This window comes from Gobio gobio, assembly GCF_949357685.1.
Source record: "Gobio gobio genome assembly, chromosome: 17".
Lineage (NCBI taxonomy): Eukaryota > Metazoa > Chordata > Actinopteri > Cypriniformes > Gobionidae > Gobio > Gobio gobio.
This window is the reverse complement of record NC_137110.1, coordinates 16,301,216-16,328,519: the sequence shown is the minus strand read 5'-3', so window position 1 is coordinate 16,328,519 and position 27,304 is coordinate 16,301,216. Positions and strand designations below refer to the sequence as shown.

The following is a 27,304-nucleotide window of genomic DNA, read 5'->3' as shown; positions in this document are numbered from 1 at the left end:
ACGTGACACAATCACTGACATCCACATGGAGCATTTAACATCTGATCTGAAGATCAATACAATCTCTAGAAGCTGTTTACTTCTGTCCCTGGACTCATCTGTAAGGGATTATATATGACATACTGTATACATAGCCACAGTCATGTCCATCTTCTCTCTCTCACCATGTTTGTAGATCTCCTTTTGTGTCCCTGGCCATTTGTTGGGTGACTTGCCAAGGATTCTTCTTTAATTGCAACAAGTAAACTGGATCAAAGTGCTTGTGGGATTTGATGAATGTGAGCATATAACATGAGCATAATTGACCGTTCTTGACCTGTATGACCATAGGTCCTGACTTTGTGGTAGACCTTTAAACCACAGTTGATGTTATATTTTCAGAAACCCTCAGTGGTGATCATGCAATAGATATACAAGCAATCCCAAAATAACCTCCTGGGGAGAACCAGCCTATCTGACTCAATCTGAATCTGACTGATGACAATTAATTATATACTGTATACTATTAAATATATCTTTGATCATTATGTGAAATAATTTAAACTATTTTTATTTTGTAAATGTTACTGTTGTCCCTCGTCACTAATCTTCTCCAAGTCTCTTGCATTGCTCCAGTCTCTTATTTTCTCAAGTTAAAAAATAATTTGAAGACTTCAGATGCAAAAGTCTGTCTGACGTTTTTCTTTAAAATAAGCATTTTTGTCAGGCTTCTATGTATAGGTTTCTACCTAAGTCCCGTATCATTTCATATTTCATTATTAAAAATGACAACAAATTATTGTCTATTTACTCTAACTCTGGCCACTGACGTCTGGTTGGGCCAGACAAAATTTCCGAAGATGCTGGATTGTCAACAGTAGAAATAGTGTAAGCGTAAGGCAAATGGCAGAAAGTTTTGATGAAAATCGACCCGTTCAAATCCGCATTTTGCAGAACTCGCTCTACTCCCTTTTCCCATCACATATCAGTTCAGAAAGGCATTTGTTTTCAAAAAATTTTTTTGAAAATATTTGAAAATATTCAAAAAGTGGAAATAAAGTGTCTAACTTGTGTTTAATAATAATAGTGTTTATCGGTTATGGGTTGGTGTAGGGAGGGAGGGCTTTAATGTACCAATAAGGCGGCATCAATTTAATAATTTTAATAAATATAATAATTTACACTGTTATTATTGCATACCAACAACACTGAGGTGCAAATAATATCCACCACTATTTAAAAGTATAAATAGCATCTAACTACTATTTACACTAGCCGATTGCAAAGAAAATACTGCTATTTTCACTTAGTGTAAATTGCATCTATTGCTAGTTGCACTTTTTTACAAATATCTGGTGCCATTATTGAATGGTTGTGTATATATCAATATATGATAAATATATTTTTCATTTATTTGCTTCTAGAAAAAAAAAAGGTGATGTAAGGCACCTATCCTCATGGTTGTGATGGTTCGGTTTGGGGTTATTTTTTATTTAAAACTGGCTGGATGTACATTAACCCATAGATAAAACTTATAAAAAAAGAAATGTCCCCTTAAAACTTGTTCATGTGTTGAAAACTTAATGAAAGTTTAATCCACATTAATTATCAAACATTTGTATTATGTATAATAAATAGACTAATATGAGTTATGATTACAGAGATCATGTTTGAGATCTGTGAAAATGTTTCTATGCCACCTGTGTCAAGTTAGGATTTTCCACACAGATTAAAATTTGCTATTTGCGCTCGACTGCAAACATAAAACTGCTATTTTCTTGTCAGCATAAGTGTATGCTTGCTTTGGCTCCGGGTGCCCTCCTATTCACGGTGGCGATGCCACAGCTGAATGAACCGGATGGCAAATGTAGTAGAAAATGTAATCACAGTTGTGCTGTGTAATTTATTCAAGTCGATTGCAGCTGAAGCCGCTGTTAGCTGGGAGGCCAGCGTGTAGCAGACAAGTGGCTACACACCGAAATCCTTGGAGCAGAAGGCATATTCTGCAAATATGCAATCTTTAAATTAAGCTACACTGGTAGATCGAATGCTTAAGAAATGGATGCGTGCTTCTGGTTGTCACCACAGGGATGCATTCTCTGCTTCTCACCATTTGCTCATGCTAAGTACTGATGGCTATAGCCATTGTGGAGCCATAGGTGTTTTTGTCTTGTTTATATCTGTGTAGATTTCATGCCTGGGCCAATGCGGTGAAGCTTGGTTCATACATGCTGTTTCATGAGGTTTTCATTTGCAGTCTGCGCAAAAAGAGAGGGAAATGGAAGAGAAATCTAATGTCATCCACTATTGATTTTCTTGTTGTTGACTGGTGCAGTAGTAGAATATGACTCAATCTGCTAATAGGTTGAACGCCTGTCAAAATTATTGAATATAACACTCTTCATGACCCTGACATTCACAATGCTTAGTTCTTGACAGATGGCTGTTTGTAATAAGCATTGCTTAATTGTTCATTCTTCATGTACATTGCCTATAAGAATTATGATCAGGTTATGCATGCCTTCTGTCTATCTGTCCGTCCATCCATCCATCTCATTTAGTGTTTTTTCCCCCCTATAGATTCCTGTGCTTATAAACCTCAGTCAAGATGTCGATGTCAACTTGCCAGTCAAACCTCTCATTTTTGCATTGGCTATGGGAGCTTGCCTCGGAGGTCAGTTAATTTTTTTAATTTTTCTGTATTATATATTATATAAGTGTGTTTTAAAACAAACACACCACTACAGCAACCTTGCTTCCAGTGGAACTGAAATTCACACTGCCTTTAAAAGACATCCTTTGTTGTATTTTATTTGAATTGCAAGCCACCTCCTATAGGCAAAGAAGTAATTACTTCGCCTAAATGTTTCTGTGATATATACTTCACTATTTTATGCAGAAAACGTGTCTTAATTTATTACATCGTGTCATCCCTAATAAGCTGTAATATTTCAATGCCCCTCGCTTTCAAAGCACAACAGAGCACAATAGATTTCTCTACATTTACAAATGTAGTGTGCTTACAAGGCCATCTGAAAATGCCTCATTGCCTGTTTGGCTCTAAGGACACGGAGAGAGATGTGGCAGTACTACAGCCTAATCACAGGAGATGTGTTAGCTCTAGTATCGATCCATGAAATGCTAAGGTAGGCTTCTGGTTTTGTTGTCACGCGGACACATTTCATATCAAGACCATTCTTCTACAAGGCCAAACAACACACTTTAAGAAATATGTCCTTTAGGAAATGACAAATTGATGGCTGTAAACTGCCTTTAGAAACTTCAATCCCTATAAGACATTTAGGAATTAAACTGAAAATGTGGTGTTGGCAATACTTTTGTGAAGGAATTAAGAGCCTTCATACACTATATTGCCAAACGTATTGGGACACCCCTCCAAATCATTGAATTCAGGTGTTCCAATCACTTCCATTGCCACAGTGGCGGAGCAGCTGCATCCAAGCCTTACATCACCAAATGCATTGCAAAGCATCAGATACAATGGTGTTAAGCACGCCGCCACTGGAAGCAGTGGAGACGTGTTCTCTGGAGTGATGAATCATGCTTCTCTGTCTGGCCCCTTAGTTCCAGTGAAAGGAACTCTTAATGCTTCAGCATACCAATACATTTTTGGACAATTTCATGCTCCCAACTTTGTGGGAACAGTTTAGGGATGGCCCCTTCCTGTTCCAACATGACTGCGCACCAGTGCACAAAGCAAGGTCCATAAAGACATGGATGAGCGAGTTTGGTGTGGAGGATCTTGACCTGCCTAGAACAATTAGAGCGGAGACTGCGAGCCAGGCCTTCTTGTCCAACAACAATGCATGACCTCACAAATGCACTTCTAGAAGAATGGTCAAAAATTCCCATAAACACACTCCTAAACCTTGTGGAAAGCCTTCCCAGAAGAGTTGAAAATGTTATAGCTGGGCCAACTCCATATTAAACCTTATGGATTAAGAATGGGATATCATTAACGTTCATGTGCATGTAAAGGCAGACATCCCAAAACTTTTGGCAATATAGTGTATTTACCTTCTTTTTTTGTTGTCTTTTTTGTCTTACACCACAGTTGTAATTTGTGTAATATATATATTTATATAATTAATTATCATGCAATTAAGATTGTTTCAAACTCTCCTTTTTTTAATAAAGATTATCATATTTATATTATAATGGACTTTCTTCACTTACAATCCAAGACAAAATAGAAAAGGCATTTGAACGATAGAGGATTGTAAATGACCAGACCACAGTCTAAAACAGAACATGCTAAATGCCCATCACACTGGCAGTTTCATCCCAGTTTTGCAAGATTGAGGCATGGGATTAAATGTCTGTGAATCTCCACTGTACTACAACTGATGAAGCCACTTGGATCAGAAGCGGGACAATAAATTGAAGAACACGTCTAGACGCTACAGAGTAAATTTTTCTAGACATGCCATTGATGAATTGATGACCTCTGTCCTTCATCAGAAAGCTATCATGCCTGTGATTTGAGTTGGGACAAAAGTCCCTCTTCGTGCCATGCATTACCAAAGGAGGTACTACACAAAAAAAGCACTTGCTAAATCACCTCTGCAATTTAGCACTGAAGGTCATTTCATGGCTGATACTTTAACAGGAGTGATTGCACAGTGGAGAACTTTAAATTGCAATCAGCATAACAAAATCTGCTGTGCTCATTGGCACCAAATCAATCCTAATATTCATTTATAAAGATCCATGTTTGTGCAGTGCTGTGTTTGTAGAGGATATGTAGTGCTATTTAAACATTTACAAATTCTCAGATCTCTCTCTCAAGGCAGACTCAAGTGATTGGATAGAGTAAACGTATATGGAAAAATTCACTGGGCAAACTTCTTTTGTTTTCATTAAATATAAATGGAGGTCTATGTTTATTCAGAGTTATCCAAGATTTATAATTTTTTTTCTTTCTATGAAAGGAAATGGGACACTGATTGGAGCATCTGCAAATGTAGTGTGTGCTGGGATTGCTGAACAGCATGGCTATGGATTTTCCTTCATGGAGTTCTTCAGGTATTTATATTGGGCTCAAATTTATTCGTCCACAGGTTTTATTACAAATAGAGAGTCTTTTGTGCTCAACTGTGGTAGGAAATTGATCTGAAATCCTGCACACATTTTCTGCAGTTTTTTTGTGTTTTTCTTTTAAAGAGACAAGTCATGCCAGTATTTTAAACTGCGCCCCTATTTTTGAGAATTTTCTGAAAACGACATACCCAAATAAAAATGTCTGCAGCTCTTAGACCCTATGGTCTACATTCATAAATCTGGTCTTATTTTAAACTAGACACTTGACATTTTTTTTGTTACCCAAGAGTCATAATAACTCAAAGTAGTATGGGAACAGAGTAAAACAAGGTCAAATATACAAGTGACTCACGTTTTTTTAAATTGAAATTCACTTAGGAAAAAAATTATGAGACTTTAATGTTAAGGGCCTGAAGATAACCTAAATATAAAACTGAATGTCTGATCATGTTCTGTTTCAAATTTGAGGATGATACTCTCAAAAATTTAGCTTTTGTAAGCTTTTATGTCAAGAAAAGTCTAGGCGTCCTTTCAAAAAGGCCCTTTATTTCAGAACATTAATAATTGTAAAGAGTAGTTTTTCATTCAAATAAATCTGCAATAAACTGCTAATTATAATGGATATATAGTTACTGAAAAAACTAAAGCAACTATTTACAGAATTTACAAAGTGTAAAAAACTCATTTAGTTGATAAAAACAGTGTGTCATAGAGTGGTTTGTGCCGGTTTGTGAATGTGAATGAAGACGTAAGCACTAGTTTTTGCTGACAAAAAATTGCACAAGATGACACCTTTTGATTGGTTACTATGTCCATCCATCAAAACTTTGCTGGCAAGGCATTGGCTAGGCATTGATTGCCGTTATGCAAAACCATGGGTGCAATGATTGACAGCTCGCCGAGCCTGTAATGCGCTTCCTGTATGTAATGAATCATCAGAAAGCCTGTGATTGAAGGAGAGAGACAAGGGAGGGCTTAATACTAGTGGAAGAGTCTATGCTTGCAGGAGATATCGAAACTGAACAGAAACTGATTAGAATCAATATTTCATTGAAAATGGACATGATTGATTACTCTAACTCAAAACACTCATGCAAACAAAGGAGGGTTTTGGGTTTTTTCCCCTATTTTTTCTGTTTTGGATTAAAAAGTGGGATGCATTTTGAAGAGTGGACCCTTACACTGACATGTATGCTGGTGTTTCTTGGTTTTGTCCGATCTGATCTGAACGACAGGAGATGAAAGATGAGTACTGCGTTTATTATATCCATGTTTAAAGGGGTGATGAATTGAGAAATCAACTTTCCCTTGAGCTTTTGATATATAAAAGGTCACGGTAATATAAGAAAATCCTGTAAGTTTCAGAGCTGAAAACGTCCTTGTTAGTCAAAGAAAAGCTTTTATAGACACCAGGCCCAGCAAACGCTTGATCTCAGAATGTGCCAGGCTATGACGTCAGAGTGTAGTGAAGCACCGTCTCAACAGAAGAAGGACAACGCCTGATTCTGTAGCCCCGCCCACCGACTCGTGCCACTAACATAACACAGGTCTACATGGAGCTATACCGGATATAATTTCTAAACATACCGCATAAGCTTCATTCGGATTCCAATATTATGAATGCATGGATGAACTTTATTTTTAATGAATATTCAGCTCACGTGGGGAAGACATTGCGCGTCTGTTCTTTCATTTCACTGGATTCGTTTGTAAACAAGAGACAGGATTTGCAGACAGGATGAGATTAACCACACTTATGTGAGTAAAAATGTTTTATATAGGTGATGGTATTGCATTGTTACAGATCGTTTGATATCTATTGATTATGTGTACGTGTCTAACTGAACATTAGCACGCTGTCAAAGGCTGAAGAATCCTTTATTTGGGGTGTTGTTGGTTCATTGCGAATTGGGATCAGACTCGGACATGTATGGGCTAGGGCTCGCAAAGTCCCGGGCCTATGTGTTTTCCAGACGGGCTACCAAAACTGCCAACTGGCTATCTTAAATAGTGAAATAATATTCCTTTCTTGATGTGCGTTCACTCTCTTGACTTGATATTTGAAGGAAAATTACAATCAAGGAAGTTTTGATCATGCAGTCTGCAACGTACTTGGCATGTGTGTGATGCATGGTTCGCGCTTATATCCACCGATCGGGCGGGCCAATAATACAAAAGTAACATTCCAATCAATCGCGGGTGGATGACATGAGAGATAAATCATTGTGTTTGTTTGAAAATATATTTTGCGGGCCCTGTGGGACGAATCATTTCGTTTGAAATCGTTACAATTCTTCGTGTAGCCTACTCACAGGGGAGCTGAAGCTCATTAAATATGCAAAACTGTTATCCAATCCTAGCTGTGGGCGTTTAATTCCAAGTCTTAAGTGTGGCACGCCCATCAAAACCCAGTGTTTCTTGAGAGAGCCTAGAAAATAGCCTATTACTTATTCATTATGATGTTTTTGAATATAAAAACCACGCAAACGTCATAAGTTGACCTCGGACAACAGTATAAAAAAATAAAGAAGCCAGTTCATGAGCCAGCGAGTGTTTCAGCATTTCATTCAACCCTTTGCTCTCTGGTTGGATTTATTGCAAAAAGAAGTTCAGAACATGAATCTTGAGTGTTTTAGCTTTAAAATGATGCATAGTTTGTGATGGTTGATTGAATATTTTTTATAAAACAAAAGTAGATAAAAGTACAGACACCGCCCACTCACGTCAACGCTCCCGCCCATGATCCGCTGCGGGTTAAGAAGTTATTACATTTTTAATGCCAGTATAGTCAATTTCACATGACTCTATGATTGGTTGCTTGACATTTTTGTTAGGTGGTTTGTTTTCTGTTTTAGTGGGCAGATCTTAGCCAGAATACACTGCATGTTTTCCTTTTTGTCAAAACTAGTATTGCTAACAGAATGCTAAAATAACCCAAGCATGTTCTAGTGCAAGAGTCAATCCCCTAGCTAGTCCAGATGTTTATTGCCTTTCATGTACTCTCACTCTTCAGGGACAGCTGTGAGTATTCCACCCAGATCTGTTGGCCAGTGGTAGCTTAAGTGACACTTAGGAGGTCTGTTTCAGGGCAAACTCTGCAATCTGCTGCTTCTGGTTATGTTCTCCCTTCTCTAGTCTTCACGTTATAAAATACACTTTACACGTTTGAAGCAATATCAAAATCGCAAAGAGAACAGCAGAACCATTAGTTACAATCAAAATGGCACTCAACACAAGCTCACTTAACCTCACTTATGTAAATGTAATGTCCTGTAAATGCTTTAGTCTGACTGAAATCATACTGTCGGATTAATGGGACAGAGATAATGCGATTTGTAGTTTGACTTTATTTTTAACACATTATAGTTGGTATTGGTATTATGCGCATGCTCTAAAAAAAACAGTTGACTGTATTTAACCCTTCAAATATTTGATTAGCTGTTGTGCCATGTATACTTGGACACAGAGATGAAGACTGTAGCATGACTATGCAGAAATCTGATCTAGCCCGATTATATTTAAATGTGCTTATTGGTTACTGTACTTTATTGTTTACTTATTGTCGCAACTGGAGTTAAAAAAAAGAGAAGCACAATATACAAACTTTCTTGTAAGTCCTCTGTATTAATGTCATTTTTTGTTGTGAACACATTTGTCTTTACATGTTCCGTGTAAAATCAATGTAAGTGGAGCATGTTCACCATGTTCCAAAAATATCCCTAAGTGTGCCTTTCTTTTTAAGAAGTGACAGATCTAGTTTTAGAGAGACTCTTAAGACAGCTTGATTTCAAGCACTCTCTAGCGTATCAACAAATACATCTGAATGTGGAAAAGGAGCTGCTCGCTGATTACCTCTTGGTGAGAGGCTTGCGAAGATATTCACCGTCTCTTTTGATTCGGTTCTCCCTGCTTGTTACCACCTGCTCGATGGAAGTGCTTTCCATGCACATACAGATGCATGCAGATATCTGGCTTTCTCCCAGTTGGTGGGGTGTTGGTGGTCATTGGTGAAATAGAGGAACTTGAATGCACATCTGATTGGACTGTGAAATGAACCCGGTGGGTGGTGGTAGGGTCTTTCAATCGCAGTATATAGAATCTGAAAAGGAAGTTTAGACATGCCTAGCACAGAGCCAGACATGAAGGCACTTAACACATTCACTGATACCTTTGGGACTTTGTGTCTTTGGATTTACTTTAATACTACTAACATTTAGCTTTGAAATTTGCTCAACCCCCTATAAAAAAGAGGGTTATTTTATGTTCATTTTTAAATTATTTTGATGTTTTTAATTTTCCAATGTCAGCTAAATATCTTTAAAAAATTGTAAAATGTCTTTTAAATTATCATGTGGTGGCTTCCTATATATAACATGTTATGTAAAACATACAATATTATATATAAATATAATTAACACAATCTACCACCATTGACAGGCAGTCACTTACTGTTCTGTGGTTCCTTTGCTAGTATGTCTTAGTGGCTATGGCACTTTTAAACCCTGGAACAGGAGAAATCAATGGCATTAGACAGAGCCCAAGGCATCACGGCTCAACACAGGGATGGAACGGGAGCTCAGTCTAAACGGCACATCAGACAGGGAGATAAGGTAGATCAATTCAAGCTAATCTTGGGAGTGAATCCAATCCGTCCTAGTGTTAGCAAGAACCCCAGATTCTGCTTCGCTCTTCACTTTTAGTTGAACGGCTGCCACTTGCTTCCGATTGTGTTTCAGTAATGAAGCACCTCTGCTAAGCCAAAGACCTGTTCACCACGTTCACTTTTGAGATTCTCTCCTTCCTCATTCTAGGGCGCTATAGGACTGCCCAGAGGCAGGTAGAGCAGCTGGGCGACTCCGGGCTGAGCCAAATGGGGATGGGCTGGTGGCAGCAGGGTGGGTGAGGGAGGAGGGAATCGCCTTTGGGATCTTATTTTTTTGGCAGTGCTAGGAAAACAAACAGGGTGGCAGCAGATGTTTGAGTAATTGCTCATTCATCATTAACCTCCCTCCTGCCTGATACTCACAGAGACTCCAAGTCATCCTTATCAACTGCTGCATATCATCTGAACCGCTTTTATACCACTTCAGGTACAGTCCCAGAGGTAGATAAATTGCAATGTAATCCTGGAATATTCGCTTGTTGTATTTTGGGTCTCATTTGAATGCATTAGAATAGTTAGAACTTTGTGATGAATGGGTAAGTCCTCAGCTCAGCCGGTAATTGGCTGATTGGTCGGTTGCTATGGGGATGAATGGAGGACTGAGACGTTCTCTGGCGCTCTGGTTAGAAACTAGTGATGGAACGCCACCGAGCTTCATGAGTGCTTCACAAAGCAGCCGACGTTGTACTACACCGTTCCTCTCCTGATTTGTAAAATAACAAGACCACCTGAGCAGCGGACTAGTTTTATTTTCTTAGCACAATATTTACCATGCTTTTTTCCTTTAACTTAAGCTTTAGCTACAATCTATTTAGCCAATGTCATTTAAAGGTGCAGTTAATCCAACTAACGCTGGGTTTAAACTGAAATTATTAATGCACAGATCTAATCTTTTGACCAAATCCGTTTTTTTTGTGTGTCACGCCTGTTTACATTCTCATTAGACTCGACTGGTATCCGGTATCTGTGTTTACATTAATCCAAAACTATTTTGTTGGTGATTGCTTTACTATGCGACATGGTTGACCCCCCACGGGTTTTGAATGGCTGTGCTATTAAAATTATTTATATTATTCCAGTCGGGTGGTACCATGATTATTTGCCATTATTTTGCATGGCTAAGTTAAAAGCTGTCATGGATGTTTGGAGTGCAAAATCTGACTAAACGGATCCAGACCAGCAGATCTATGGTTAGATATAGAATTCTGTAAAATTGTGCGGTAAGATTATATATGAATGAATTCAAATTAATTAATGAGAGAGAGAGAGAGAGAGAGAGAGAGAGAGAGAGAGAGAGAGAGATTGTGAGTGCATTATCTGTGTATGTACAGCGTCTCTATGTAATAGTGAAGCTATGAGTTTAATTACAAATCAGCAAAGTTATCACCTTATTGTTGAGAAATATAATGTAGATTTCAGTAGTGACCCAGTCTCATTTATAAAATTCACAGGGAAGAGGTTGAAAACCAGTTCCTATGCTCCTGAATGTTTCTGTTTGTGCGCAATTTCTATATTTAAAGCTGTGTGTTTTAGTGCGAGCACATACAGGCACGTCTACATCATAATACAACATTATAAGACTATCTTTGTGGGCAAACTATCTGTGTGTTGCCCTCTCCTTGTGGTGGCTTGGAATTATTAGGGGAATCATATATCAAGTTTAGGGTATATCGGACATCGAATAAGTATCTGATTAAAAAAATACGTATGGAAGTGGCCCAGAACTGATGCGAAAAAAATTATTTTGCACTTTTCTTGGTCTACTGCATACAAGTAGATGAGTGCGTTCTTAAACAGCATGGTACATTTTAAATAATATATATTTTTTAAAAACACTAGTAGTTTAGACATCTCACTGACAATCTAGAATATTTACATTCCCATGTCATTACAGTACTTTTCTATGAAAGTGTAAAAGTGACCACACTACATTCCGTGTTGTTCTCTGACAGTCAAATGAATTTAATCTAAACTTTCTACTTGCTCCAAAAGTCTTGCTCTGATCCCTCCAATTGTAAGTGATAGAAAGTCTTTAATTGGTGTTCAGATGAGTCCAGATTTTATTAAACCGCGCATCACTCTCTTTTCCTGTCAATCTCCTGCCCTTTTCCACTCACCCTAGCCTATCCCAATAGTGGTGATATTGGCTTGTGATGACTTGCTTGGCTTTGCAGCCATGCCCCTCTGACCTCCATATATACTTTTTCTCAGAAAACCATCACTTACCGTGTTTGGTGTGAAGAAAGTAGTCAGAAACCAAGACTTTGGGGACCTGCTCTTAAATGGAGCATGTTTATCACACCAGGGCAAGTTTCCTATATTGAGCACTTTTTTTTCTATTTCCATCATCCATCTTCTGATGGCATTTTCCATCCGTGCCCAAGCCCTCTGAGTGAACTGCAGAATTAATGAAGTGACATACGGAGACATATTCTGACCAGCTGTAAAACTTTAATGATGCAGAGCTTGTAAATCCATGTTATACGCAGTTGTCCCACATTATTGATAGGCTGTAAGTCTGCCTCCTGACACCTTTACACACAAGGGTGACCAGAATAGCTCTCAAGAGAAGAACCTGGTGGAATATGTAAGCAAACTAGAGAAATGAACTTTAACAGTTTGATTGCGAACATATTTCGTATATTTGCTTGCCTTTTAGGTCAGCAAGAGACATAAATGAGAATGAGTAGACTGCATTTATTTTTTACTTTACACTGATGAAAAGACATTAGTAAAAATTGGAAGAAGCTGCTCTCGTGTTGAGACGAATCTAACATAGTTGAATTGACTAGCACAATAGTAACTATAGTGACTATTTATTTGGCAATTATTTAAATATTATTTAATTTCATACCTCACACCTTGAGAGCCTAAGTCTCTGTGTGTGTGCATAAATAATCTAATGAATACAATTAAAATAAAATATAATAAATAAAATAACATATAATCAATATAATATAATTTTAGTAATGCATTTAATATAATATAATAATATAATAACATTTCTGTAAAACAGAATCTAGATTCTCTAGATTTTTTTTTTATGATGTTATTTCAATTATCATTTACATGCGTCCTCCATAGTTTTCCTTACGTTTATTCTCTATATATACATATATTATCTAGTGCTTAAATCAAACACAGTACTCTGAAATGGTTGTCAGGGTTCTGTCACTTCGGTCTAGTTCACTCTTGGTTTGTGACAGAGCCCTGACACTCCTGTATTGTTTGTCTTGCCTCGTGTGAGCGCGCAGCTTTGAGCATGCTCAAGCTGCGTGCTCTTATGTCCTTGTGTTTTGTGTGCGGGGCGTGGTGTTCGGATCCCAGCACTTCGGTCTAGTTTGGGTTTCAGTTTTGTGTTGGGATTCGGACATTCATGCTCCGCGTGTTTGTTTTGTCCTGTGAGCGTTTGCTCTTCTGTCTGTGTGTTCTGTGTAGCACACGGTTCATGTTTTCATCGGCCGTGTGCTTTCATGTTTTGTCTTATGTTGTGTAGCACGTGGTTGGTGTTTTTTCACTGGCTACGTGCTACGTCATGTTGTCATGTTTTGTGTGAACATGCAGCTGATGAGTTCTCATTAGCTGCATGTTCATGTCATGTTTGGTGTGAGCACATGTCTTGTTAAGTGTTTCTTTGTGCCATGTGCTCGTGTCCATTGTCTAACCCCGCCCACCTTGTTTCCTGATTATTGGTTCATTTGCCCCACCTGTCTTCCCTCGTTACCCTCTTTTGTTTGTTCCCTATTTAATCTCCTAGTGTTTGCAGTCCAGTGCTGAATCGTCGTCGAATGTACCTCTTGTTTCCCTGCTCCTGTCAAGTCATGCCAAGCCAAGTCTGTTTTTCCCCCTCGGGGTAGTTTTGTTTTGTCTTGTTTTTTTTTGTTTTATTATTATCATTAAAAAGCCCATTTTCACCTGCATCATTGAGTCCTCGCTCCTTTCCCTTCACCAACCCTGACAGAACGATTCAGCCAAAATGAGGACTCAGCAGAAGAAGGGCTCACCCCATCCACCAGCCTCCACTGTCTCCAGCCCTCTCTACCAGCGCATGCTCCAGTTCAGGGCCTTGAGCTCCCTTCACCAAGAGGGGGCTGATCTAAGAAGGTTTGCCCTGGAATTCAGCAGCGCTGCTGAGGGTCTGGGGTTCAACGACGCTGCTCTCAAGGACCTTTTCAACTACGCCCTTGATGAGCCCCGTGACTGGTGGGTTATGAGAGCGCTGGATCACCTGACATTTGGGGAATTTGTGGAGTTTCTCTTTCACCAGGTGACTAAGCCAGCCATTGATGCTGCAGCTCCTCCAGCGGTGGCTGTCAGCACTGCAGCTCCCCCAGAGGCGGCAGTCAGTGGAAGCCCCAGCCCTCCGATGACCCGGAAACGGAGTAGGAGGAGGAAGAAGAACCGGCCCGACTCAACTGTCTCCAATCCAGTGGGGGCAACACACCCTGCAGGTTTGCCCATGTTGTGCGTGTCCGCTGCAGGTTTGCAAGAGTTGACCGACGACTCTGCAGCATCCACAGAGGCGGCTGTAGACGCTGCAGCATCCACAGAGGCGGCTGTAGACGCTGCAGCGCCCCCGGAGGCAGCCGAAGAAGCTGCAGCACCCCCAGAGGCGGCCGTAGAAGCTGCAGCACCCCCAGAGGCGGCCGTTGAAGCTGCAGCACCCCCAGAGGCGGCAGTAGAAGCTGCAGCACCCCCAGAGGCGGCCGTAGAAGCTGCAGCACCCCCAGAGGCGTCCGTCAGCACTGCAGTTCCCCCAGAGATGGCCGAAGAGGCTGCAGCTCCCCCGGAGGTGGTAAGCACCCGACCACCGCCTCGTTCTCGGAGGAGGGGGAGGAGGAGGAGGAAGAAGGCTTCCTCCATCCTACATGGCCCAGAGGCCATCCCAGAGCTTGCTGCCGGCCCAGAGGAGCCACCCAGGCGTCTTGCCCTGCCCGAGCCACCCAGGCGTCTTGCCCTGCCCGAGCCACCCAGGCGTCTTGCCCTGCCCGAGCCACCCAGGCGTCTTGCGCTGCCCGCACCACCCATTCGCTTTGCCCTGCCAGCCACAGCTCCTGACCCGAGGCCGGTGAGGTCTCCGGCCCCTGATCAATGTCTGGTATTGACTCTGTCTCTTGTCCTGCATCCGGTCATGCCTCTGGCTCCCGTCCTGATTCCTGTGAGGGGCCCAGTCAGCCTTCCAGACCCGCCAGAGCCCGTCTGGCCCGTCCGTCTGGCACCACCCTGGCTTTCAGCCAGGACTCCTGACCCGCCGGAGCCTGCCTGGTCCGTTCCTCCAGCACCACCCTGGCCTTCAGCCAGGACTTCTGACCCGCCGGAGCCTGCCTGGTCTGTCCCTCCGGCACCACCCTGGCCTTCAGCCAGGACTCCTGACCCGCCGGAGCCTGCCTGGTCCGTCCCTCCGGCACCACCCTGGCCTTCAGCCAGGACTCCTGAACCACTGGTGGCCACCTGGTCCATCCCTCCGGTCCCACCCTGGTCCTCTGCCAGGACTCCAGATCTGCCGGAGCCACCCTGCTCTGTCCCTCCGGTCCTGCCCTGGTCCTCTGCCAGGACTCCAGATGCGCTGGAGCCCGCCTGGACTGTCCCTCCGGCACCGCCCTGGTCATCTGCCGGGGGCCCTGACTGGCTGGAGTCACCCTGGTTCGTCCCTCCTGCTCCGCCCTGGCCTTCTGCCGGGACTCCAGACTCGCCTGAGCCTCCCTGGCTCAACCCACCCGTCCCTCCCTGGTCCACGCTGGAGACTCTCTGGACTGTCCTGCTGGCTCTGACTTGGCTCCCCTCCCTCCCTCCCCTCTTTGTCTCTGTGTTTTGATTTTCCTGTCTTGTGTTTCGTCTGTGTATCTGTCGTGTTATCTTGTTCCTGTCTTGTTTTGGTGTCCCTCGTTAGGGACGCCAGGTGGCGTCCCTTTTGATGGGGGGTAGTGTCAGGGTTCTGTCACTTCGGTCTAGTTCACTCTTGGTTTGTGACAGAGCCCTGACACTCCTGTATTGTTTGTCTTGCCTCGTGTGAGCGCGCAGCTTTGAGCATGCTCAAGCTGCGTGCTCTTATGTCCTTGTGTTTTGTGTGCGGGGCGTGGTGTTCGGATCCCAGCACTTCGGTCTAGTTTGGGTTTCAGTTTTGTGTTGGGATTCGGACATTCATGCTCCGCGTGTTTGTTTTGTCCTGTGAGCGTTTGCTCTTCTGTCTGTGTGTTCTGTGTAGCACACGGTTCATGTTTTCATCGGCCGTGTGCTTTCATGTTTTGTCTTATGTTGTGTAGCACGTGGTTGGTGTTTTTTCACTGGCTACGTGCTACGTCATGTTGTCATGTTTTGTGTGAACATGCAGCTGATGAGTTCTCATTAGCTGCATGTTCATGTCATGTTTGGTGTGAGCACATGTCTTGTTAAGTGTTTCTTTGTGCCATGTGCTCGTGTCCATTGTCTAACCCCGCCCACCTTGTTTCCTGATTATTGGTTCATTTGCCCCACCTGTCTTCCCTCGTTACCCTCTTTTGTTTGTTCCCTATTTAATCTCCTAGTGTTTGCAGTCCAATGCTGAATCGTCGTCGAATGTACCTCTTGTTTCCCTGCTCCTGTCAAGTCATGCCAAGCCAAGTCTGTTTTTCCCCCTCGGGGTAGTTTTGTTTTGTCTTGTTTTTTTTTGTTTTATTATTATCATTAAAAAGCCCATTTTCACCTGCATCATTGAGTCCTCGCTCCTTTCCCTTCACCAACCCTGACAATGGTAGTTTCAATGAAAAGAAAACTGAGTTAGTAATGCATGCATTTTATACAAAATATATATTTGCATCTGAATGTGTGTGTATGTGGTTTAGATTAAGAAGGTATAAATATAGATGTATGCATTTGCATACAAATGCATCAGCATTTTCATTAATGCTGAATTAATTAAACCGAGTCTATTGCAAAACACTTCCAGCAAAGAATCCATGAATACCATCGACTTTCTTCAGGGCAGATAAACAGTTGGTGTAACTAAAAACAACAAAGACAATACTGGCTGATTTACGTGAAAGGGCCTCATTCTGTTGTTTCCAATAGACGAAGCCCCGCTTTCCTCTTCTGCGGATCTCCCACGTCATGTGATGTAATTAGCATTCCCATTTTCAACCACTGTGTTTTGATACCCCTGTGCCACACACAAAACCATAACCTGTGCTTGGAGACTGCAGGTGTGTAATCTGCATTTGGCACTGAATCAATTACTTACCCTGTATGGTAAATCAAGAACAATGAATCCCATTCTGCATGGACCACCACAGACATCCTCATCTCAAGATGTAAGCTTGTACACAACTGAACACCTAAAGAGAAAATAATAGAGAACGTCTTTTTCACAGCCTCAGTCAGGCAGCTTCTGCTGCCTTCTGGCTTCAAAACAATATTGAATGTATTTTTGAACAATGAAACGGTTTATTTCATTGTTGTAGCGAATTGTGTAAGGAAAACTTTCCAGGTTTAGGGAAGGGCAGGTTGGGACATCGAAAGAAAACAGAGAAGCCGACACATTCAAACATAGATGTGACTTCTACTCTAAACAGATTGAATGGAGATATAAAGTGTGCACACATATCAGACAGGGAAGATTGCCACCAAATGTGTACTTATTCATTTTTTAAATGTGTTTTATATGGTTTTGTCCACTTGTCTGGTGCTTTGCTTTATATCAGCACTTTTGTAACTCTTTAGATTGCTAGATTTAAGTTTTAAGCTGTATTGCCCTTCAAGAACAAGTGGTAAACAAAAGTGATAAAGCAGGTGATATACAAGAAACACACAAAAAGTTGCCATAAAAAATAAGTTTTATTGAATTTTTCTTTCATTTTCAATGCAATAAAGTGTTCTTTGGAACTCATAGATTTTGATTTCACAGATACAAGAACCAAAGCATGGTTTATGCATGCAGAATTCCCGTAGGATTTTTAGAAAAATAAAATATGGAATACAAATTATATTTTAGCCCATGTCTTTTAGCTCGGAGGCCATCTATATGCTAGTGTATGCTTAAACATTGACAAAAATCACTTTTAGCAGATATACGCATTTAAAATGTATAGTCTTTCTCTTCCAGGAAAGTGGATCAAATATTGATGGCTCATGGTGTGCCACACAGATTTTAGTCCAATCCAGTGCCTCCTCCTGTGACCAACCAGCATGTACTGTAGCAAATCATAGTTCATGGATATGAGTTTTCATATAAAAATGTCTTCCTCTTTTAATAGGACATAAGAACTCAGCTTATCAAGTAATTTCATGGGATCCTTAAGCACACCAATCATAAAATTACAAATCTTTCTTTCTTTGTTTTACTTTTTTTTAAGGCTTGATGGTTGATGTGGTAAATCTGGACAATACAAGCCAATGGTACATTGAATATGATCATAACTCAAGAGATACTGTAAAAAGTGTAACAGACAGGCAAGGTTTCACTTGTTCTTCATACTTCATGCCAAAAGAATGCATTAACTTGGACAGTGGCTGTATGACTGCTTTGATTTTATTGAAAGATTCGATTTCACTTAGATCGTACTGAGATTATCAAAGTCATTCAACTGTTTCCAAGCCCATTTCTAATGTGGTGCTTAGAGATTATAATTGTACAATTGGCCTTTAAGTGTTGAGGACTGAGCCACTTGAATGTTTCTGTTTCTGAGTGACTTGCATTATAACCATTTTTTTTAATCCAATAGCTTTCTGCTATATCTTTGATTTCTGCCCATTCAAACCTTTTATGATCAAAGTTTTATGCTATTACCGGGCTGCAATAAGACCCCCTCTCCATGTCAAATGATGTCACTTTCCTATTTGTTTGAAGCGCTGTAAAGTCTTGGCCACATAGGAATTCTTGTTAGAAATCGGACTACATGCTAATGGAGTTCCTCTTTAATATTCATTTAGAACAAAGAGAAAAGGCTTTTAAAAGTGTATCCTGATCCTGATGTTGCAGTCACTGATCTATTAAGGTGCTGTACTTCTGAAGGCTGTCAACCTCAAGTCTCGAGTGATTTTGTGTGTGTGTGTGTGTTTGAGGGCAAGTCTTGGCAAATGATTAGGGGCCCATTATTGTAGATAGGGAGGACCTAGATTGGAGCTATTTATAGCTCCTGCTGTAGTCACATTGGTAGCATGATGGATGCTGTCAGGCTTCTGTAATTAAGGGAGGGAGTTTAAGTGGCACACCTGGGTATACAGGCTTACAGCACGGCAAAGAAAGATCAGCGTGTGGGTCTGTGTGTGAGAGAGATTCAGGCTTTCAGAAGAGCACACATCCATTTGTGTACTCTATACATTAAGATTAGTTTAGATAGAAATTTGAATGGAGAACATGGACTTATTATTTAACTGCATTTTGATTGTTGTTCTGTTTCTTTATTAATTCAACCTGAGAACAGTGACTGGTGTTTGAATTTTATTTAGTTTGATATATACACTATATTGCCAAAAATATTGGGACAACCACACTAAGAATCGTGTAAAACTCAGTAAAACTTGATATTACTTGTGACATGAGAACAAAGTAAATGCACACATGTGTACAACTAAATTAACGATCTCTTAAATATTTCCTAATTTCACTAAAGATTTTCATTTAGTTTCGTGATTTTTTTTTCTTCTTTATTTAAAAGGGCTTATTTCTGCTTTTGTTGGCTCATTTTGTAAATATAAGCACCTAATTTGTATGCGCAAACTGGGTGCCAGTATAATGAGACGTCATACTTAGCTAGATTCGCCTAGAAGTCGTTCCTCTTCGGATGCGGAGTCGCACACACTTTTACAAAAAATGCGCTGCACACCGGCAGGCAAAATGGGGTCTTGCGCACCCAACGCGCACGACCGCCCACTCCGCGTTAACGTCATTTTTGCCACGCGCACCCTCGCGCTCGTGCGGACGCGTCGAGTATAAACAAGGCTAAATGCTTCAGCATACCAAGACATTTTGGACAATTTCATGCTCCCAACTTTGTGGGAACAGTTTAGGGATGACCCCTTCCTGTCCCAACATGACTTTGCACCAGTGCACAAAGCAAGGACCATGAAGACATGGATGAGCGAGTTTTGTGTGGAGTAACTTGACTGGCCTGCAAACCTATAGAACACCTTTGGGGTGAATCAATAATATGACATATTTCAGCTCCATTTGCAATTCAGGGCCTAATGCCAGATATCCAATATTTTGTTCTCTGTAATCACAAACCTACACTGATAAAAAAAAAAAATCAGCTTTTTTTACTTAACTTCAAACTTCAACTTCAAATGCTCAAATTAAGTTTACTTTATCTGCACATTTTCTTTCAAAAGACAGAAAAATTAAGTAGTTTGTACAAAGACAAAACATCTAAGTAAATAATACAACAGATATTGTGTAGAATGTTTTTGAGTATGAATTTGACATTTTGAGTAGAAAATTAACTACATGGGCCGGCAAAGTAGCGCGAGAGCGCAATTCCATAAAAGCGCCGATGGGAGTGGACAGTTCTGCGTCCACTACTGACGACGAGCAAATTAAAGAACACAGATTGCATGATTCCTTTAAATACTCTCCTCCCATAAATTTTGCGCCTGGAAAGGGAAACTCCTACAAATGCATATGTAATAAGATGAATCGCAAAAATAACTGTGCCCACGCCTTTTCAGCGCTAATTTATCACTGCGTGTCTTTAGTAAATCCTGACAGGCACAAGCTGTTAGTAAATCTGGCCCCATATGTCACAAAATGGCAAGTTACTAAAGAAAAGCAATATTAAAACAGTGTAAATACAGCTGGAAAATAGTGAAAAATCAGCTTATTAATTATTCATGCCCCAGTGATTGATTGGAACACCAGCATAAGAAAAGTTGAGTAGGTTTTACTTAATTTTATAACGCTGATATTTACGCTTTAATTTCTACAAGTTTGAATTGAGTACTAATATAGAATTTACTTTGTTTTTTGAATTCTTGCCTGAACTAACTTTTTCATGTAGAAATTACATTTGTTTTTTCTGTATTATTTACTTCACCACAGAATCATTTTTACCAGTGGATTCCAATAATACAGAGATTTCTTTTTTTTTGGAATAGGATTTTTTTCTCTTGTTAATTTTAGTATCAACATGCTACCGAACAAGTACTAATCATATCCTGGGTTTGTGAATTACCCAATTAATTCAATTAGTTAAAGCATTGTGACGCCCTCATCTACACTTATGTTTGTGTACACAAAGCTTGTGTTTTTAACCTTGTGATTTCTGTCCCTGTTTTTTGATTTTCACACAGTTTCACTTATATCCCTAAAGAGAACAGGTTGATCTAATGGCCTAATGTGAAATGTGGAATTGTGGAATTGTGGAATTGCTCATTGCTCGTTCACCCCAGTTTTACACCCTTTAGAGTAGACAGCTCAGTTATAGCCCTCAGCTAGTCTACTTCCACAGATTTTTGAAAGTTCTTACATTTTTAAAGAGCTCCATTACAGTTTTTTTCTTCTTCTGTCATTTCTAATGAGACTCTATTCAGCTACTTTCATAGTGGTGGAAAATGCATGCTTAAATGGTGTACACTGCTTTTTTTTATCGCTTCTATTCCTCAAATCGGTAATCGGTTTTGTTGCAAATCCAGAATTAGTTTGTTAAAATGACCACACTCCCAGATATAAAGCCAGAATGAACTGTGATTACAGGAGCACAATTTCATTGCCTAGAAAACATTCATAATGACTTTATGTGAGCTATTCTTTGTGGAACATAACATGTGCTGATAGAGCTTCATTCAGCAGTATAAGGGTAATCGCTATAATTTTTAGGATGAAATAATAGTATTTTAGGCATTGTCTAGTTTCCTTCTCTTTCTTCTTCTTTTTTTATATTTAATTTCAGCTTTCCCACTATAGAGAATGGTCTTAGTCAACTTGTCAATTAATGAATTAAACTAGTTTATCTAGATTTTTTGTTTGTTGTGCTTGTTGTGTGGTGCTTTTTTGTTTTTACACACACACACACACACACACACACACACACACACACACACACACACACACACACACACACACACACACACACACACACACACACACACACACACACACACACACACACACACACACGCACACACACAAAATGTCCCCACAAGGATGTGTATATTCAAGAAATAATATATATATATATATATATATATATATATATATATATATATATATATATATATATATATATATATATATATATATATATATATATATATATATATATATGCACATATATCTTAAATATATACATGAATGAGTGTGTAGTTTTATTTACATAATAATTATACACAGTACACACACATATTATGTAAACAAACTTTTATTTTGGATTTATTAATCGATTTGACAGCACTAATATATATACATACACCGATCAGGTATAACATTATGACCACTGACAGATGAAGTGAATAACACTGATTATCTCTTCAGCACGGCACCTGTTAGTGGGTGGGATATATTAGGCAGCAAGTGAACATTTTGTCCTCAAAGTTGATAAAAGCAGGAAAAATGGGCAAACGTAAGGATTTTAGCGAGTTTGACAAGGGCCAAATTGTGATGGCTAGACGACTGGGTCAGAGCATCTCCAAAACTGCAGCTCTTGTGGGGTGTTCCTGGTCTGCAGTGGTCAGTATCTATCAAAAGTGGTCCCAGGAAGGAACAGTGGTGAACCGGTGGCCTCTTTCAGCAGGATAATGCACCCTGCCACAAAGCAAAAATGGTTCATGAATGGTTTGAGGAGCACAAGAACGAGGTTGAGATGTTGACTTGGCCTCCAAATTCTCAAAATTTCAATCCAATCGAGCATCTGTGTGATGTGCTGGACAAACAAGTCCGATCCATGGAGGCCCTACCTCGCAACTTACAGGACTTAAAGGATCTGCTGCAACATCCAGATGCCACAACACACCTTCAGGGGTCTAGTGGAGTTCATGCCTCGACGGGTCAGGGCTGTTTTGGCAGTAAAAGGGGGCCCAACATAATATTAACCTTGTTGCAAGCATTGTGTTGCGTATCAACTTAAAAATAGTCTGGAGATCCCTTTATTTTGTTGTAATCTGTTGCTCTCAGTAACACTGTTGTAAACATGGCCCAAAACCAGTTTAATTTGGGCTTCTTAATATTTATACATAACAAATTGTTTGTAATCCAACCTACTAGCCAGTTTTGATAAGAATTTTTGCACATCCATATTTTCCATTCCCAGTCAGTCTGCTTCCCCCATCTGTTGGTGTGAATATTCTTGTATTTCTGTGCTTGTACAGAGGAGAGAAGCAGCATATGCGTGTGCAACCATGGGCAATCATGGCCTGTTGTACAAACAAACCCAGGAGCTTGGATCACATTGTTATTCCCAGCACCATGCCAAGCCACTTTGGCCTTCAAAATCCATCATGTGCCCTCTAACACTGGCATGTAAGATAATGGTGGATGTCCAAATGACAAACCATCTGGTGTGTCCCTGTTGAAAAGTACTGAATGATGACGATGATGGCATTTATAATAATGTCTGAAATATCAGGCCTAATCGACACTGACCTTAATTTCAACTCAGTACCGTATCTTTGTGTGACTTTTAGAAAGTCATTTCCTTCACTAGTTTTAATGGCTTTCCACTTTTTTTTGCTTCAGTTCTAACAAAAAATGGCCATTCTGACGTTTTCTGAGCCACACGAGATGAGTTTTCACAGGCGTAAGGAAATGTTGTGTACATCAGCAATCTAGTAGTGAGAGTGGGTGAGATTGTGGCAGATAGCTTTTCTGATCTCATCACATGTTTGAGATGTCGAGGGTTTTTAATACAAAATGTGCCACATAGTCGATAGCCTTGAGCAAGGAAGGGTGGACAAAGTAGATAAAAGAATCATCAATTTTTCCCTCAACTCAAAACAGATTTTTCCCCTAGGTCATGCTTATGAATGTTGCATTTTTGTGGTAAAGATCTGAGCTTATAATTCAAATGTTTTAGTCTTGAAAACCATTAGCATGCCGTGAATTAGCTGTTAGACATTTTGCATGGTAAGAATTGTCACATGACAATATATAGTTATAGATAATAAATAGAGAACTGGTTAGACTTAGGTTCAAGTACAGTAGGTTGGGAGTAGGGGCTCAAAAATATCTGCATAATTGTAAAATGGATTTATATGAATAGATTTACTGTAGGATTCACAACCAGTTTTATAGCTTTTTGTCATGCCATATAGGTCTCGTTATGGTAAAATATCATAATTGAAAGGTTGGTTGTACAACCCCAAATCAGAAAAAGTTGGGACAGTATGGAAAACGCAAAAAAAAGAAAAAAGAAGTGATTTCTAAATTTACTTTGACTTGTATTTCATTGCAGACAATATGAACACAAAATATTTCATGTTTTGTCTGGTCAACTTCATGTCATTTGTAAATATGCATCCTTTCCTGTCATTCAGACCTGCAACACATTTCAAAAAAAGTTGGGACAGGAGCAATTTAGGGCTTGTAATGAGGTAAAATGGTTAAATAATGATGTGATTTGATTTGAAACAGGTGATGTCAACAGGTGATTGTAATTATGAGTTGGTACAAAAGCAGCATCCAAGAAAGGTCTAATCCTTTAGGAGCAAAGATGGGCAGAGGATCGCCAGTTTGCCAACAAATACGTGAGAAAATTATTGAAATGTTTATAAACAGTGTTCCTCAAAGAAAGATAGGAAGAGATTTGGATATTTCACATTCAACAGTGCATAACATAATTAAAAGATTCAAGGAATCTGGAGGAATTTCAGTGCGTAAAGGACAAGGGTGCAAGCCTAAGCTGAACAACCGTGATCTCCGATCCCTCAGGCGGCACTGCATCAAGAATCGTCATTCATCTATAAGCGATATCACCACATGGGCTCAGGACTACTTTGGCAAACTTTTCTCAAGTACCACAATACGTAGTTACATCCACAAATTTCAGTTAAAACTGTACTGTGCCAAAAGCAAGCCCTATGTTAACAGTGTCCAGAAGCGCCGTCGACTTCTCTGGGCTCGGAGGCATCTGGGATGGACCATCACACAGTGGAAACGTGTACTGTGGTCAGATGAATCAGTATTTCAGGTATTTTTTGGGAGGAATGGACGCCGTGTGCTCAGGACCAAAGAAGAAAAGGATCATCCAGACTGTTACCAGCAACAAGTCCAAAAGCCAGGGTCTGTCATGGTATGGGGTTGTGTCAGTGCCCTTGGCAAAGGTAACTTGCACTTCTTTGAAGGCACCATTAATGCTGAAAAGTACATAGAGATTTTGGAGCATAATATGCTGCCTTCAAGAAGACATCTTTTCCAGGGACGTCTATGCATATTTCAACAAGACAATGCAAAACCACATTCTGCCACCTTAAGACTTGTTTGCAGGAAGAATGGGAAAAAATTACACCTGAAACACCTCATCACTTGGTGTCTTCAGTCCCTAAACGTCTTTTAAGTGTTGTGAAAAGGAATGGCAACATTACAAAGTGGTAAATGCTTTACTGTCCCAACTTTTTTTGAAATGTGTTGCAGGTCTGAATGACAGGAAAGGATGCATATTTACAAATGACATGAAGTTGACCAGACAAAACATGAAATATTTTTTGTTCATATTGTCTGCAATGAAATACAAGTCAAAGTAAATTTAGAAATCACTTCTTTTTTCTTTTTTTTTGCGTTTTCCATACTGTCCCAACTTTTTCTGATTTGGGGTTGTAGATTTGAACACAAGTAGGAACGATTAATGAGTTGCAATCATTGTGCCCTTGAGCAATTTGTTTAAACTTAGCTTACTGTGATATTCCCTGTAGTAAAATAAAAATAAAATAAAAAAGATTATTGTCACTTTAGATTAAAACATCTGCTAAATGAATAAATGTGAATGTCATGCACTGAATAGCTTTGAAGACTGCCTCAATGTGAATGTTGAAGTCATATAATGGACTGTATCACCTTTAGTCACATTACTTTTCCTTTCATTAGGCTGTTAAAGATGAGAAAAAAAAACATATTTTAGGATGCTTTATGCTGTACATAGTGCTATTTGATGTGCTATTTATTTTATTCAGCCAGTTTAACAAACCACACGTGGAGTTGCTTTTCAGGTTGTACAACTCACACCCTTGATACTCTGTGTTTCGGTGCACATCGATTTGTCCACTTGACTACTTATGAATCAGGCACCTGGCTGCTTCATTCGCATCACTCAAATTGTGCATTAGCCACCTGACCTGCCCTGCCCTCACAACCTTAGGCACGTGCACCTGCTTTGATGTATGTCACACAAATGCCGTATACAGCTAATACACACCTGTTCCTTATGCAATCCAGCATTTAGCCTTCCCTCCTGCCTTCCGGATACTGAACACCTGGCTTGTGCTCTGGTCCAGCTGTGATCTTTGCCATACTTGATCTTAAAATATGTGCTTTCCAATAATCTAATCTAATTTTAAAGAAAAAAAATTCTAATCTAAATTTTATTTTTTGTCTTACCCCCATGTCTCATTTCTTCAGCCCCTTTCTCTGTTGTTTCTTTCACCAATCATTATTTGGATTCCTTTCCTTCTACCGATTCATTATTTTACACTTTTTTGTGTTAAGGGAACACGTCGAATTTTTGGGACTTTAGCTTATTCACTGTATCCCCCAGAGTTAGAGAAGTCCATACATACCATTCTCATCTCTGTGCGTGCCATAACTCTGTCTGACGCACCCACCGCTAAACTAGCTTAGCACAAAGACTGTAGGTAAATGGCTCCATCTAGCCTACTGCTCAATAAGTGACAAACAGTGTTGTGCAAGTTACTTCCAAACTGTAATACATTATAGATTACGTGTTACTGTTATGTAAAAGTAATTTGTTACCTTACAATATTACTGTCTCAGAATTGTAACGCGTTACTTTACGCCTGTATTACTTATGAGTTACTTTCACCAAAATAACTACAGAAAACATTCTAAAATGACAAAATGTAGGCTACTACAGAGCATTTTATATCCAGTAAAAGGCGATATGATGTAGCATAATGACTGTGGGCTATCCAGGCTACTAACAATATAGCTTATCATTGGCAAAGTGAAGGCTCAAGACAATGCAAGAAAGGATGAATCACAAACGATCCAAGTCTGTTAAAAGTATGGTAGAGGTAAAGCGATTAGCCTATCTGGCAATATCTTGGGTCTATTCATATTAGACACAACAGAACTTTATGTAAACTCTAATGCCATGACAAGATGCACATTTGTTCTTTTCTTATTGTTGTCATTATTTTATTCTCTTTAAATTCGAGAGGTTCACAACACAAAACCACCATGCACAAAGTGCAAGAGATGTTTTTTTTAAAATTGCTAGTGCTATTTTGCGACGTCGATAGTTCTATCGGTTTTAGACAAAGGTTGCATTTGACTGCATTTGACTATTACGTTCTTCTTGTCCTTATCTCTGACAAACTCGAAGTAATGCCCATACATCCATCTTGTGAATATACAGTCGTCTTCTGCCATTTTCATCCATTAAGCCTTGTTTACTTTTGTTTTGCAGACTGCGCGCGCGCCTCATCCGTTTGCGGAGGTGTTTATACTCGATGCGCTCGCCGTTG

General features: G+C 39.9%; 1 protein-coding gene across 1 annotated transcript in view; it reads left to right on the top strand.

The window, feature by feature from the left end:
• Window positions 1-27,304, top strand: part of oca2 (oculocutaneous albinism II) — a 120,740-nt gene that overhangs the window by 89,565 nt on the left and 3,871 nt on the right. The window contains exons 22-23 of the mRNA XM_079840354.1: window positions 2,560-2,653; window positions 4,932-5,025. Of these exons, the coding sequence (XP_079696480.1) occupies window positions 2,560-2,653; window positions 4,932-5,025 (188 nt within the window). The remainder of the gene's footprint in view (window positions 1-2,559; window positions 2,654-4,931; window positions 5,026-27,304) is intronic.